Genomic DNA, 17,270 nt, shown 5'->3' on the forward strand with positions numbered 1-17,270 from the left:
GTAGGGTACTTAGGGTACCGGTGTGCTTTGCGTCCCAGTACTGGGCACCCGTGATCTAATGGGAACACCCACCAACGGTGAGTTGGGGACGCCAAAAGTGTCAAAAAGTGATGCGGAGGGGTCCTTAACCAAACGTCAAAATGTGACAAGTTGGGAGTGAGAATGTGTTGATCTGACATGAAACTAACAAAAAGAATTGTCTCAACAGCCACTAAAGATTTTTCGATTGTTTATCCTTTTAAACAAATTTATTTAAAAAGTAAAAGTAAGGGAGACATTTTAGCGAGCTTTAAACAAATCAAAAAAACTAATTCTGAAGGGAAACATCTCTTTTCCCTTTTGATTTTTTTTCAGAACTCATTACTGCAAAGAATGTGGCCCTTTTAGATGCTTAACATGTCTTTACACTACATTTCAACAGACGTTTAGTCAAAATGAAACATTACCAAAGTCTGTTTTCTTGAGTTTTAGTTTATATGTGAAACACCTGCCGCAAAGACGTTCCAGCTTTGAATAAAAGTTTTCATGTCACAACTAGACAAATGAGAGAATGAGGAACCAGCGACAGGATGGATTTTTGTTTGCTTGGCTCGCTCCAAAATCTGTGCGTCAGAGTGCGACTGTGAGGAGTTTGGGTTACTTTGTGTGCAACAGTGAAAGACTGAGGGTTTTTGAGTCATTCTCTTCATGTCTGTGTTTATAAGACTGTGATTACATCAGAGCAAAACTTACAGTTTTGGTTCATTTGTAATAATCAGACGTGGCTTAAACAGAATAAATCATGAGAGTGCAACTGACAGCACGCATGGTCACACACTCTCTTGTAGCTGCACACACACAACTCCATTGTCCCAAACACTTGTGTGTGTTGCAGACATTATCCAGTCCCAGCTATCTGGTCTGTAGCCATAATAATGGTCAACAAAGACAGCAATAGTTATATGGACCTCCCACAGAGCTGCATGAACACACACACATACACACAAAGTGAAACATTCCGACTGCCTTTTGTTCACTGAACACCGATCACATTATGAAATATATGTGAGGTTCATTACAGCGTATGAAGAGGGTTTACAGCTCACAAAATCAGACATTTCAAACATGGTTCTCCTGAGTGTTAAATGACCTAACATGGAGTTCCCATGTTGGACTAAATAGTTTCCAAGAACCACATAGAAGGAAAATTAAAAGGATATTTAAAGCACGGCCAAATCAAGGACAGATATAGGAGTGGGAATGGGGGCAATGTCCCCCAAAATGTCCAAAAATAAATAAATAAATCACAAAAAAATGTACATCAGATAATGTAAAAATGTAAGGATGGACAAACAGACATGCAGCCTCAACAGGACACAAACCAGCAAACCAGTGTCCTCCTTGGGCCTGTTCCAAACACGGTTATTGCAGAAGACAGAGTCAGGGAGAGCATTCAACATAGAGGACAGACGTATGGAGAGATGAGCTGATATGATGATAGCATGGTTTTCTAAACACAACAGACAAATCGTGGATTTCGTGGTACAAGCACCACATTTGGCATGGATGGACCTTAGTATCCCCTCTTTCGGAAAAGTAAGTTAGCCACGAGAAAAATTCAAAATGGTTGCCAATTTTAAAGATGGCGCCCATATACTCAATTGTTACAAAAATATTAAATCTCTTTTTGCCCCAGTCTCAATAATTTGAGCTCTTCATGCACAAAATGCAGTCTTTAAAATTGAAGTGTACCTAAAGAATACTATTATATGTATATTACATTAATATAATGTATATATTTTACAATCTTGGGTTGAAAGAGCAGAGATTAAGGTATATCCATGCCAAATCTGGTGCTTGTATCAGAAAATCACAGTTATTTTAATAAATGGCTCCACTATAAACGCAACAAACAAATGGGCAGTGTGACATAGCGCGTTGGGGGAAAATGCATCACCATTTATGTGTTGTCCATTTCATATCCACTCTATCAGCCGGTAAATAGTGCTAACACAGACTTGTTTTCTTTACAAAAAGTCCTGACGTAGAACTGTGAAGGGTTTTATGCAGCTCTGGGATTAAAGTAACCAGATTTGATATAAAAAAATGATCCTTACATCCTCCTGTTAATTTTACCATCCATTTTAGCTCTTCAGTTGGATTTTAGATGCTATGGTAACAACTATTATAAAAGATTAAACCTATTTGAGATAGTTCATTACAAACAACCACGACCACAATTAATCAAAATGTACCAGCAAATAACTAAGGATATCTGTACTGTAGACCTAACAGAAAATCTGAAATATTTAAATAAATGACACTTTCATAAAGAATCTTTTTTCACAAGTAGAGATTATTATGAAATTTGGGGTATTTTACTAAATACACTTAGTTAACAGCCATTAAGTGTCACATCAACATATCTTTGATAAGCTTGAACTAAAATGTGCATAATCAGATAAGTAAAAAGCTATTGTTTAGGACATTCTGAAGGAAAGATGAGATAGGTCATCTAATCTGTACAAATAAATATAGTAAAAAAAAATAGCAGGAGGTTTTCATTTTCTAAAGTTTTTATGGGGTCATTTTTACTGCACAATTTCCTTGTTAAAGGCCTATTAATCACTGCTACCTTCTTCACTCCCGTCACTGTCCTTCTGCCTTCTCCTAATGTCGCTTCTCCAGGTTTAGTCTGTTTTCACTTCAGTCTAATTCTTACTCTAAATTAGAATTAGGCAAACACAGTAAATTCATTTGGACTTGACTCAAGTTATGTATGTAAGCACAAACAGATGCAAATGTAGAAACGCAAACACAAAGACTGGGCCTCTGCACACACTCGCTGACTAGAACACTGTATCCCCCCAATCTAAATGACCTTTATTTGTGAGGTAAAATTACTACCACATGCAGCATTTTTTGCTATTTCAGTGCAAGCACATAAAAAATCTGTACCATTAAAATAAAAGAAGAAAAAAAATCAGCAGGCACGCAGCCTCCCACTAACTTTTCATTGGTTCTTTCCCTGTGGCCAGTTCGCCAACTGGCTGAATGCTTGTTGTGCAGACACCTGAAAGGAGAAAGGTGTTGTTGCCGTGAACTTTAAGAGTATTTGTTTTTTTTTGTTTTTTTTTTTAATGTCATGCTTTGAAAAAGTCAGATTTGTATTTTCAAAGATCAAGACAGTATGGCTACAGAAACTTTAAAGGATAAAAAAGAAAAAACAGAAGCTTAATCCACCAAAAAATGTCATTCAGATGTCTCAGAAATGATAAAAAAAGGAAAAAAACGTGCTTTTTGAAACATGAATATTTAAATCTAAACTTGAAGAGTGTTTAACCCTTTGACGTCACAACTTTGTCTCCCGTGTTTACATTCTTTCACCGTAAAGAGTCAACCATTTACGAAATGAACGTCATTCTAATGGATTCTGAAGAGGGGAAAAGCAGCCTTGCATTAATGTACAACATCTTTACAGTAGTGTAGTGCTCATATAATCAACAAATATCTGCTGATCCTGATGAGGAAAAAAAGTGCTTTGTTATGCAACATTTTACATTGAAATGTGTTACATAATGGCACAAAGCCAATATTAAAAAAAATAATTTCTCCACATCAGAATCAGCTGATTAACTTTGACGGTGTAAATGGTGTAAGATTCAAGGTACCGTATTTTCCAGGGTATAAGTTGTATTTTTTATTTTTTTTTTACATAGTCTGGCTAGAGGTGAAACTTATACTCCAGTCTGCCATATATGTTTTTTTCTCCCTTATTAAGCTTTATTTTACAGTGCGACATATAGTTTGAAGCAACTTATAGTCTGAAAAATACAGTATGTCAAAGGAAATGTATTATTTAGGGTGTCTCTGCTGACAGCTTCGATGTTAAAGGGTTGAAAAAAAAACGACAATAAAATTTTTTATTCTTTAACCGTTACAGTAAAAACCATTGTTAATGTGCAAGAAATCTGATTTTTTCAAATATGGTATATCATACAATGTGTGGACTGAAATGCTTTGGTAACACTTTAGATAAGGTACTGCAAAACACTCAATATAATCTTGACAAAGATAGTTAATACATTTGTTGAGCTTGAGAACAGTTTATTAAAGTTATTAATTATAAATTAATTAAATTATTTAAATTATTAAAGTTTATCTTTGTCGACATTGGTCTAACTTTGGATGGTAATGAATCTTACTAAATATGGTAATAAACCATATTTGACTTATTGTGGCAATAAATGTCTTACTAACACCCTATAAACACATTAATAATGTTTGTTAATGTGTTAATAAAGTTTAAGGAACCTTACACACACACACATACATATATATATATGCACACACACATTGAGGCTGTCAATGTTAACACGTTAACGTATGCGAATAGTCAAAAATATTAACATGTCAATATTTTTAATGTAAACAATATTATATATATAAATATATATATAAAAAATAATTACATTTCCGTCTTCTGGTTTGCGATGCTTCCATGGGGTACCTTAATGTCTGATGAAGCAATCTTGGTGAGGCTTAATCCCACTAATGCAATAGTCACTTACAGAAGTAATAATTATTCAACCAATTTTTAGTACCTCATTCTTATCTTTTTATTTGATTTATTTTTTTGTTAACATCACTTTTTTCACACACAGATGACTATTTGATTTCTGGTGTGGCCCGTTGTCACAGTCACATTATATGGGAAGGCAAAGGTGTCAAAATTCGCCAGGAAAAGCCCTGTAAAAAACAGCATACTATATATATATATATATATGCCTATTTTGGCTGCTCTTACCTCAGTCTAAATATCTGAGAACAAAATGCTGTTTAGCTGACACTTATACTGGTTTAATAAGACTTTCATTGCAAGTCTCTGGCTTTCTTCAAATGCCCGCAGCATTGGTCCCACAAACCCACCTCTAACCAGTAATCTGTCTGACCTTTTTAGACTACCTTCCTTTTTTTATCTGCAGCAATTTAAACCTAGTTGGATTCTTTCTGTATTTACAAATCATTGGCACACAAACGTTTGGATAGGTGATAAAAAAGTGCTAGATGTGTTAACTTGGTTCAGCAGAGCTGCTGTGCGTCAGGTCCACCAAGCTGTTTGGTGCAGCTGCATCGCAGGGTTTGCACATCTGAGTCATGTTTAATTATTAGGAAGCTCACTTGTGGGTGTGTGGTTCCATATAAAGTCTGCCATGCACCAACACACACGGAGCCACACTTCGACATCCATGCCCAGCGCTGTTAAACCAGCAGGAGAGGTGGCGTGACACAGAGATGTGTGGGCTTCTGCTTGTTAGTGTGTTTCAGACCTATTTGTTTCTCTTTGGCAACCAGTGGCATAAAAACCAAACAACGGGGTTGGAGCCTAGTGACAAGAAAACAAACTGAAACTCCCCGACAGCATAGGAAAACATCAAAGCCGTCCACACTGTTAGTTTGTTGAGGTGCGTTTCTCAAAGGCCATTCACACAAAGAAAAAAGAAACATTTTGATTGCAGGAGAAAAAAAGACAATTCTGTAAAAGATCAAAAGCACATGAGCTCCAACCATTTATTTTTCCACCAATCACCAGGGAGGCATTGTCTGTCACAGCCAATCACTTGGCATGCAGCATGGAGAGTGCGCCCACTTCCTGTAACACAAGCCGTAACATTCCTGCAGGTAAACTTTAGCAGTCGCCTCTAAATGGACAATTAGCCAAGATTAAAGGCGACCTCCTCGTCTTTCTGCGTTGACTTAATTAGGAGGAAAAGTCATCTCAAATGACCCTCGGCCCTTCAACTTCCCCTCCCTCTCCCTTTCCTCCTTTTCTCCTGCCTCTCATCTACAGAAAAAAAGAAAAAGTCATATTGACAGTAAAAGTGAAGTCATTGGACTGGATTTAATATGTGGAGCTCTGCTGAAGACGATCCTCTTGCACTAAAAAAAGCCCCAACAAAAGCACATCTGAATTGTATTCAGTTATCCGGGGCACAGTATGAAAGAGGCAACTTTTCCTTCAAACTTATTGTTAAAAAACACTAAATTAAAGCCACAAGTGGCATTGTATGGCCTAGAAGCACTACCCACCCTAGCCCTTTTTTCCGGAATTACGGCTTTTCTGTTAGTTTTATCTCCATAGCAACCATTTTACCTTTTGGTCACCTGGGGGTGACGGCCATGTTTATGTAATTTTCAGAAGAATTGTCAGAAGTAAATTTTTGAATTTCCTTGGCAACAGAGGCTTTTGTTAACCAGGCCCACATTCCTAATTTATTCATACCATGTGTTATATTGAGTCAATCATAATGTGAAATTCATATTTCACATTTTCACATCATTATGGTAAAAATTGTGCGAGCTACAGGGAAATGCCACTTTTGTTACTTCCCACACCAATATATTCCAAGTAGCTTCCTTAATGATGCTCAAGGAGTTGGGAGGTGATAAAATCCCTAAGAGGAGTTTAAACCTGTAGGAGGTACTAGAGGAGATTTTTTGAGGAAAATTCAAGATGGCAGCCTCCTTCCGGGTCATAGGTCAACTAAACTTCCATGGTGGTCATAGACTTAAGGTGGTTGCGTGTGTGAAAATGTTTTTGTTTCCCATATTGTGGTAAAATGTGAAAATCCCCTAATTTCACACTTTGCCACAACATGGCTATTGGTCTTGTAGCCATCCCATAATAATTTCAAAATTTCTCTGACATTTGTGCTTTGGTTTCATTTGGAAACTTTAAGCTAATATTTTTTATTTCCATAAGAGAATTTTGCCCTGTGTATTTTTTATACTGTTTTTCATGCTGGGATGTTAACATTTTTTGTTCACTACAGCCGAAACTATTGTTACTGGCTATTAGGTGAAAATGTTGCTGAGTTTTTGAGTATGAAGCGGGGATTACATTTTGCTCAAAGACACAGAAGAATTGCGAAAATGGCATCTGTTCCAGCATTGCTGCAGGACAGAGTAAGTCAAAAAAGCTTAGATTTAGAAGGCCTCCAGTCTAATTTTCTTTCATTTCTAATAGTCTGTTATGGCATCCTAGAGGGGGGCTTTCTCCAGCTGCAAAACTAAACCAAGATCTGACTGATGCTGAATCTTTTTCCTACATAGAAGCTGTTTTCTGCTCAGAAAAATCCCTTATGGAAAGTTTCTACACCGCTCTGAACACCAGCGTCTGTCATACGAGATTACTCCGAGGTCCAGCTGCCAGCTACAAGCCAAGAGTGCTCCCTCCAGAAGCAACAAGACAGGCCCCAAAAGAAATCATCTGCTTAAGAAACAGGACATCTGACATACTCCTCCTGTCTCTTGAGCTTTACCTAAAATTAAACTCATCAAAAATAATGCCTAATTCGTAGTTCTGTTACAGCACAGTTTTTCTTAAGTCTTAAGCTTTAAAACCGCTCTGTCGCTTTCAAGGGCCTACATAGCAAGAATGGAGTTTACAGTCTTCTGATGGATTTGAGTTACATTATCATAGTCCGATCATCTTTTGATCTATTGATTAAGCATTCCAAGTGGTCTTTAAATTATGATTATACCGTTTCTAGCCAAAGTGAAAAAAATGCATCGCTTCTTGGACATGGTTTCTACAGAGCAGCAGCAGTTCATTAGAAATTCGCCTCTAAATGAGACTGTTGGAGTGGAGCAAATCCCGCCCCCTTTGCTGCCACCCAGAACGGCGGGTTCCCACTGGATGCAGAAGTTCTGCAAAGCGTATTTTTTCGCGACACGTATTTTTTTGCGATGGTCGACAGACACTTGTGCTCAGTTGTGGGTATTTAGAGCTTCGACAATAAATTTGACATTGTTCATTTTGACTCAACTGATCTCTGACTCTTTATATATATATATGTCCTCCATCGTTATAAAAATGCCACAATAACATTTAAAAACACAACAATAACGTTTTGACTAATATATTGTGAGAGATTAAAGGACATTTTCATGTGTGGAAGTCTGGTTACACGGAATCATCAAAACAAATGTCTTGCCCCATTTGTACAAATAACTTTTTCTGAGATTTTTGACAAGTTTTTGTTTTTTTTATTTTCCTCAAATTCAAATTGTCTACCAAAGCCATGCTGATGATCTGTCTGTTGACATTACTTCCAAAAAATGTCCTATCAACACTTTGATACCAAACTTTAGTACCGTAGGTAATTTGCCAAAAAATCTCCATGGTCTAACTCAAACCTCACTGGGGGGGTAATACAGCTGCAGTTGAGTTCAGCTATTTCTGTATTTCTCTGACGTCCAAATCCAGCTTGAGTAGTTTGAAAAGGTCCTTCCAATGCTTCCTGCTTGAGTGAAATTAGAACTTCAGCTTCAAAACGTAATTTCAATTTTACCCAATCTGCATTTACTCGACCGGATTGCCTGTACAGACATAGTTCCTTTTTCGTGGGGCACAGATTCTTGAGGGACACTTCTGAAAAATGGCAACACCTCTAATCTTCTTGTTGGGTGAAGAGTTCACATCAACTCCCATGAAACCTCCCCACAACATCATATTTCAGAACAATTCAATATTTTTTTTTTTCGGACCACTGGACTGACACAGTTCTTTTTCTTTATCTTCATAAAATATGAAAATCAAGCTACAAAGAGGAATTTAAAGACAGACTGATGCACACTCTTCCATCCATCAGTTCATTTGGGTCAGTAAACATCCATGACACCATGATGTGCTTTGTCACTCAAGCCACGCATAATTTCTTAGCAACAACCTTTTGCACTTTTTAGAAATGTGCTTCGCCCAAAGCTCCAGCTTGCAACGTGTAACAGTGTGTGTCTGGGCGCTTGTACTGTGAGACCACAGTCTCTGCAAACTGTGGGGGGAAACGACCACAGACTGCACACAGTAAAACCCACAGACTCTACTCATCAATCCATTCATCTTGCAATCCCTATTTTTGTTTTTCCCCACATAAAGCACAAGAAAGCCAATATAAATGTTCAGTCTCTCTCTACCTTCATCCTCCACCAGCATCGTTTCAGCCTTAGCCCCTCATCCCTGTAATATGACCTCATCCATCTGCGTTTGAGAAGCTCTCAGCTACACTCACTGCCAGATCTGATCATTGTTCAAAGTAGATAATCCTTCAGAATGACTCAAAAAAGTATGTTCCTCCTCAAAGGATGACTGTATTTTTGGAATATGTTTTGCATAGTTTGGCCAGAGGTACAACTTATACCAAGGTGCGACTTTATTTGCTTTTTGTTTTTTGTTCTTTTTTTAAGGGTTATGTGTTTGTTATATTCCCACTAACAACCACTAGAGGTCACTGTGGTTGTGAGTGTTTATATTTGGTACTGACAGCAACACAGAAGAAGACGTGCCAGCGTCAGTGGAGTTGTTCAGAAGTGGCACCGACGATGAAGAATTTGTTAAATTAATGATTTAAAGTGATATTCAAAGAGTTTAGTTAACTTTCTAGCGTGTCCTTTATGCATTGGGTATCTGAAAATTGTTAATAAGTTGCGCAAACCTAGTAGACATATTTAATTCCTCCTACATTTCATGAAGCTGAATAAGCACCAATGTGTTACGGAAGTGAAGTGTATATTAGCCGAATATACACTTCACTGCCGTAACCCTCTGTGACCTTTAAAGAGAAGCTCTCGTACCGGCACAACTTTCTAGACAATATTATTCGGCCTATCATTGTCCTATATTCCTTTGATGAAATGTCCGTTCTTGGTCCTGTGTTTTGCTAAATAAGTTTCTCCCAAAAGTTTAACAAAAACTTTTTTATGCACTGGGTGTGTGATGCACCTTCAATAACGCGAAAAACATGCATCCTTGATCGAGATGTTAGCATACGTTGCTCACACTGGATTATGACCACTCAATACTAGCACATGTACTCAATTAGAAAACACTTGTGAAATGTCAAAGGGGTGCAAATCTCGGGAATCTTGCTCCAGACTTCGTCTCTCACAGCTCTATCCAATTCATGATAGACTTTGTGTCACATAAAATAAACCAGAATGATCAATTTCTCCTCCATGACCAAGTTTTAAAATGGTTAGCACTTTTGGGTTTTGAAAGGGACATCATCCATACGTCACTACCAAATCTGAGTCCTTGAATAGTCAACATGGCCGCTCGTTCTGTATGCAGAGTTCGAAAACAGGCTTAAAAACTTCTGAAGCGATGCATGAACGTGAGAGTTTTGAATGCTGAAGCCCAAAAGGAAAATTTACATTTGTTTACATATATCATTCTTGGGAAGTGGCGCCCCACGTGAACATAGCATTATGATTGATTGATTGGTTGATTGATTGGTTTATTTCAAGCATAGATTATGAAAAATGGAGGACAAAACACACAATTATTTCAAACTCATTACAGAAACAATGAAATGCATTGATTAGAAAATAGATAAACACACAAAAAACACTTATGTCACAGTTGGTTAATCTTTTTTTACGATTATTAATTACAGTCAATAGAGTTTGATTGATTGCTTGAAAAGGAGTGGGAAGAAGTGAATTTATATAATCCCACCCCTGCTTAATATACTTAATTTTACAGTTTTGCATAGATATCTGATCCGGTTTTGATCAGATCAAATGCAAGATGTTTTTTTTTTTTTTTTTTAGCATTACGCTCCAGTGCGACTTATACGCGATTTTATTTTCGTCTTCACTCTGCATTTTTGCTGGGCCCAATCCGAATTCTTCTCCTCTCCCTACGCCTTACTCCTACATATATATTGATTTAGCACACAAAGCTAAAATCCGCTAGCTTGATGCTAACGTTTAATGGGATTTCCAGTAGGGCGGCTAATGCTTTAAACTACCCATTTGTGGTCTAAAACACAGTTTTTTTGCTCATACTTTCTTCTTCTTCTAAGGTGTGATGCTATACTGCGATCGCCACCTAGTGGCCAAACTGACGAATTCCAAAGTCCAAAAAATACAGTATGATAATACTTGTCATTCAGCCTTTTGTATTTTGTTTCATGTTAACGTGAACTCCTTAGAAGCACACCCTGCCCTTTCTTTTCCCTTTAACACCAGACAAGATCCTCCCTGTCATCCCTTCTCCAAACCTCAGACCACACAGCTTTAATAGGCGGGTTAAGAAATAATTCCTATCACACTGCCATCATTTAATATCTAACCGAGGCTGACAGAGAGGAAGTTACGAACCCAAACCAGAAAGCCACCAGCAAACCTCCTCGTCTCCTCCTTCTTACTCTCCTGTTGTTGCTTTCTCTCACTGAACCTCTTTTCCTTTGACCTCAAGTCTCTCACATCATCTTCCTCCAGTTTTTTTTATCTGCTGTTATCTCCATACATTTGATCTCCTCAATGTTCTTCTCATGTTACATCCACTTCCTTTGCACAAAAAGGTGGAAAGGCAGCGAAACATTAAAATGGAAACTCTAAAAAACATGGGGGAACTCCAGACACTGTAATTTGGACAGCACTTATTGCAAAGTAAGGATATAAAGAACATGAGATTTACTGTGTTAGGTTTGGAAAAACTTTCACCCTTTCCACTCTGCTGAGTTTTCCAATAGGCCTATGGGGATCTGTTTCCTCCCGGTGATAAATACGAGCTATCCAGAACAATTAGGGGTTTTGAAGAAGAGTAATCCAGAAAATAAGAGTGTCACTCAAAATGAATAAGAGCACTGGGACAATATTTAGATTTAGCCTTGACGTAGTTATATTTGTTCGCCTGGGATCTTTGCAGAGTGTTCCTGCAGGCTGAGGTCAATGAAAATGTATTTTCTTTCAGTCACTGTTCTGTCTTCAGCAGTAAATCACACATAACCACAAACACAGGAAACGCACAATCAGTCCAGATATTTAAAGTGGGGTTTCAAAGTGTGCATCCCGCTGAGACAGTTCCATCTTTCAGTGGCTTTCCTGCCATAACAAACTGAAAAAAAACCTCTCCAAAAGGGCACATCAGTTTGTTTCCATCACCACAAATCAGTGAAGTTGTTCATAGGTTTGATTGTTTTGTTGTTTCTACAAATCTGAAACGATTCAGTTTGAACTAAAATCCAGATAAAGGGCAGTGGTACAACTGCGGTGTGTTGTTGGACGTAAAATCTAAAATAAAAACGTTTTAATGCTGTCAATTAGTGAGTCCTACACCTTCTTGGGGGAATCAGCGTTTAGATCACTGCATCTGACTGATTGGATTATAGCTTGAACAACTTGCTAAAAAAAATATATTGTGAAAAAAATGAAGATTATTAAGAACATGTAAAAAAAAAAGTTATAAAATCAAGAATGGTTAATTTAACCATTAGAAAGACAGTAATAGCAGTTTATTTCTCTTTAGAAGTCCATGGGATTTTGGCTTCTTGGAACCAGCCGCTACTTTCAATTTAGAAAGGGGGAGGAGTAACTTAGTCCAGTTCTCATATACAATCAATAATCACCAGTCTGCTACAGGGATACGCAATTACACACACAACTAGGGGCAAATTAAAGACACCACTCAACCTAAGAAGCATGTTTTTTGATTATGGGAAAAACCCGGAGACCCTGGAGAAAACCCACGCATGCACAGGGACAAAGGTCCTGGTCTTCCTGCTGTGGAGTACCACTGGTCCACGGTGCAGCCTAAAAAGACCGTATCTCCCAGAGAAAATCCCAAAGCCTTCAACGGCAGCACAAGGAAACAACATCAAAGAGGATCCAGCATTGCACAACATCTTCCTTTTGTGTGCCCGTTTGAACAAAAACATACATGTCATAAAGTACAAATAACATCAGCAGGGAGCACATAGACACAGATATATTGGTGGTAAAAGCACAAAACCAGGAGAAAGCAGGAGTTTCCAAGTGCACTCATTAAACTCAGTTGTTTCACTTGGATGAAGCAGCTCCTTCAACCTAAGCTGACTGACACAGATGATAAAACAAACTGAGTGGAAAGAAAGACCAGAAGAGAAAGATGATGGAGAGTGAAAGAGAGAGCAGGAAAAATGTCTGGGAACGTGAGATGAAAAAGAAAAGGTGTGAGGCGTGGGTGAATCAGCTTGACCCGCTCCTACACCCCGAACACTTAAAGGAGAAAACTAGATTCTCAAATACAAATTCCACTTTTGTCCAAGCAAAACATTCAGTGCAGGAACACTTTCACCTCTTCAAACCACACGCACACACAAATGCACATCCGAGCCTCTCCCGCTCGACAGGAGCACAGAGCACCACTGTGTCACCTGGCAGAAGACCTGAACCCTCAACCTGGACCAACACTCTGACTTCGCACCACAGCCGTGTTTTCAGAAGGATCAGGTGGCACATCAAAGAGAGAGAGTAACACTGGGAGTATAAGAAAGAGATCATGGAAGGAAAAATGAAATCTTGTACTCACACTCGTCCTAGTTTGGGGTTGGACTGGAAGAGAAGCTCTGGGAGAAACTGGAGCTTGTTTCGGTTCAGACGACTACAGGGAGACAGAAAGAAAAACTCTAAGAAAACAGAAAAAGATGGATCTGTCATGCTTTGTGTTGACTCAAAAATCACCACACAGCTGACTGAACTACTCGAAAGGTCGTAGTGGTCAGGCTCTGTGGTTTCCTCCGGTTGTGGCCCACAGGTTATCGGACCGCGACGTGGGTCAGTCACAGGCGATCCGTCTCTGAGCACTCTAAATCTGTTATCACCAACATCTCTGAGCTGGCAGTGAAAAAGATAGAAAGGCTGCTGCAGTTTTCCAGTCATCTCTGCAACAGGATATCTTTAAATGAATCATTCTTTTCTTTATTATTGTAAATCTTCTATACGGTGATAGTAACAGAAAAACTCAATATCTGTTATGACTTTACTTCTAAAGATTTAACAGATCTTACAAAACACTTTCTTAGCTCAACTGTAAAAAAGTAAAGGTGACAAGGAAATACCTTTCTAAGAGACTTTTTAAGGACAAAATGTTAAAACTACATTTTGTATGTAAAACCAACTCCAATGAAAATTGCATTTTTGCTGTTTTAAACATGTACTTGTAGCATTTTTTCTGATAATATAGGACATGTGTAAAAATAAAATTAAGACAAAAGACTATACTAGATTGAAGTCCCCCTATGATAATTTTGCTTATTTATTAAAAACCATTCCCAGTAGTGTTATATACAACATCCCACAACCTAAATGTCTTAAAAAGCCATTTTTCATGCTGATCTGAAGCTTCTGTTTCCAAAATCTCCTCTGAGGGGGCGTGGCTTTTGGAGCTGCTGCTGACCAGCCCCGCCCCTGATTAAGGCTCAGATTTCAAAAATTCTTAAAATTTCTTTTTAAGGTTTTTTTTTTTTTTCTAAATTCATCAAATCAAAGCTTTTGAGACTTTTTAAGACCCCATGGGAACCCTGTGTATAAAGGAGAACATGTGAATAAATACTCAGAAATTGTAGCGGTAATTCTAAATAATATTTTTGTTATACAACTGGATTACATATCAATAAAGGACGGCATAGTAATGACACTGTCTGACATTTTTGTATCATTTTTGAGAAAAAAAAGTTAATAAAAGAAAGAAAAAACTTAAGTTTCTGCTCTTAAATGCTGCCTCAGCACAATTTTATTGATTGCCTTGCATCATATTGTTGACAACACTGGACAAAGTATTTGTACTTTTCTTCAAAATCCATAAAACCATTTATATAATTAAAAGAAACTGAAATTATATTCGTCATGGAACACAGGGAGAACAATATAAAGAAGATGAAAGTGTATTTTTTTATATATTTATGTATTTTAATTTTTGGATATTTCTGAGGGGCTAAACCTTTGTTTAAGACTCTGTTCCGCAAAGAAAACTTTTGTTGTGACACCACTTGTCGAGTTCCATATAAGAGACAAAGCAGAGAAGATGGAAAGTTATGACGGATAGGGAAGAAAAGACTGAGAAGAAATGAAGTTGAACGCTGTATCAAGAAGTTTTCTTGCTTTCAGTTTTTGGTGAATGGGGCCAGCGAGGTCGTTTGTTATGTCAAAACTTGTATTTAAGTTATTTATTTGTGTGTTAGTTTGACGGTGACTTTGTGGACAAAGAAGAGGAATAAAGTCATCAGTTGCCTCACCGGAGAAAGGAATGGAAGGTAAATGACAGAAAAAATCTAAGTAAAAGTTGTTAACCTTAGTTTGCAACATTTTACGATTTCTAGTCACAGACATTCTTCTTTAACCGCTGAACCCTCTCAGCATGAAAACCTTCACATATTTTACATGCATATGAGTGTTACGGTTTAAAAAAGAAAGGATGAAGGCATGAAATGATCACATTATTTACAGCGGAATGGAAAGCAGATGAAGAGAGTGACAGATCAGTGTCGACTGAAAGAAGGATGTTAAGAAAAGTCACTGCTGGAGCGTGTTGGGGTCAAAGCTATGTTTCCTGAAGTGAGCGTGTCTGCAGAAGAAAGGCTGCGGCACGGATAAATGAGGACAGTGCGAGCAGAGGGAGTGAAAGTCTTATCAGGCTAACACGGCATTTGGCTGAGAAATGAGACGGAGAGGGGAAAAGAAAAAGAAAACAAGGGTAGAGGTCACGGGGTCACAGAGGAGAATTTGTGTGAGAAAAGACACAGACATGAACCTTTAACCTTTGTGATTATGATAACACAACCTTGGCTTCTCTGAAAGCAGCCACAGAAAGATGAGTTCAAAAGGAAATGTGAACGAATGGAGAGTCTTTCTAAAAAATAATTGTGAAACTGAAATTTAAGATTAAATATTGTAATTATGCATCATTTCAGGGAGTTTTATTCAGGGAAATGAAGTTAAAATGGTGGTTTCTTGACTTTGGCACATTTAAAAGTGCATAAAAAGACAACTGAGGAGACTATTATCTGTAATATTTGAAAACTATCTCACTGCATTCAAGCCAAAATGAGCATAAATTGTTTGGAGATGAAAGAACTCAACTTAATAGGTTTTAGTTCTTAAAAAAAGAATTACAGTCGTCTTCTCCTTCTTTCTCCTTGGCTGCTCTCTTCAGGGCTCGTAACAGCAAATCATCCAACTCCATCTGACCCTCTACTCTACATGTCCTCCTTCTCTACATCAGTGAACCTCCTCTTTGGCCTCTTTTCTGTCTGCTTCAACCCTATCTGGTCAATCAAAGTCTTAAACAAATCTGAAGAAAAAATTAATCATTTCTTACTTTTCTGACACATAAAACAATCCAAAATTTTATATATATATATATATTTTTTTTTTTCCTTTAAAAAGCCCTTAATGCTTTAAAAAACCTACTTTAGTGTTCCTGTAGTATTTCTCTGATAATGGAGGACACACATAAAAAACAAATTAAGATTCAAATCGCATTTCTAAGTATTCCTTAATTCAAATCGTTGTGAATCTTGAGCTGACACACACAAAAAAACCAAATAAAAGATCTATAGTTTTCTTCATCTGGCTCAAAACTAAAGAGCTGGATAACTGCAGTATTGCTTGATTTTTTTTTTTTTCCACCAGTAATGTTAGGTCAGGGCTTTGGGGAGGCTGTAAGCTAGAGGCAGAGTGAGATCAATGAGCTTTTCAGAGCCACAACTAACCAAACTCGCATATAAAATTAGTTTAACCCAGGGGTCACCAACGTGGTCCCCGCGGGCACCAGGTAGCCCTCAAGGACCCTACAAGGTGCCCTCAGGTGTCTTCTGAAAATAACACAACTCACTTGTGAGCTGCATCTAAAATTAACATTTATTCAGTCACTATTATTTTGTAATTACAGTTGCATTTATATAGATTTAAAAATTAAAACGTCTTAAAAATATGTTCATGATACATGAACTTTAGATAAGTTTAGGTAACCTCTGACCTACTCCAGTTCAAAGATCATTAATTTGCTAAAAATGCTGCAGATTTGGTCATTAGTTCAAAACGTGGCAAGATTAGTTTAAAAATGTGTACGTTTATTTTTCTTCAACATTACATAATCGATAAACATGGTACAAGATTGTGAAAATGGGACATTTTCAACTGAAATGTAAATAATCAAATGAAAATTGAGATTATTTAAGTGCTGAATATTAATATCTGTCTCCTAACTTTTTGTCATTGTTGATAATTATGGTGAGAAATCAGTCTTTACATGGAGGAGTATCATGATTCATTATTAAAAATGTATAGCTAACTATAACTGTGCAAAATTTGTTATTTCAAGCTGTTAGCCCTTCGTATGACTCAGTACCCATGGAGTAGCTCTCAGTTTGAAAAAGGTTGGTGACCCCTGGTTTAATGTGTCGAAGTTTCTAAATAAAATCAGTGGCAAAAGAATCCTTTACACACATAATGCATTTTTAAACAAA

General features: G+C 37.5%; 1 protein-coding gene across 1 annotated transcript in view; it reads right to left on the reverse strand.

Moving 5' to 3' along the window:
- The window catches only part of slit3 (slit homolog 3 (Drosophila)), a 301,951-nt gene that overhangs the window by 246,208 nt on the left and 38,473 nt on the right, over positions 1–17,270 (reverse strand). Inside the window, exon 4 of the mRNA XM_024283656.2 lies at positions 13,334–13,405. Within this exon, the coding sequence (XP_024139424.1) occupies positions 13,334–13,405 (72 nt within the window). The remainder of the gene's footprint in view (positions 1–13,333; positions 13,406–17,270) is intronic.

Source organism: Oryzias melastigma, linkage group LG10 (genome assembly GCF_002922805.2).
Source record: "Oryzias melastigma strain HK-1 linkage group LG10, ASM292280v2, whole genome shotgun sequence".
In the NCBI taxonomy this organism is placed as follows: Eukaryota; Metazoa; Chordata; class Actinopteri; order Beloniformes; family Adrianichthyidae; genus Oryzias; species Oryzias melastigma.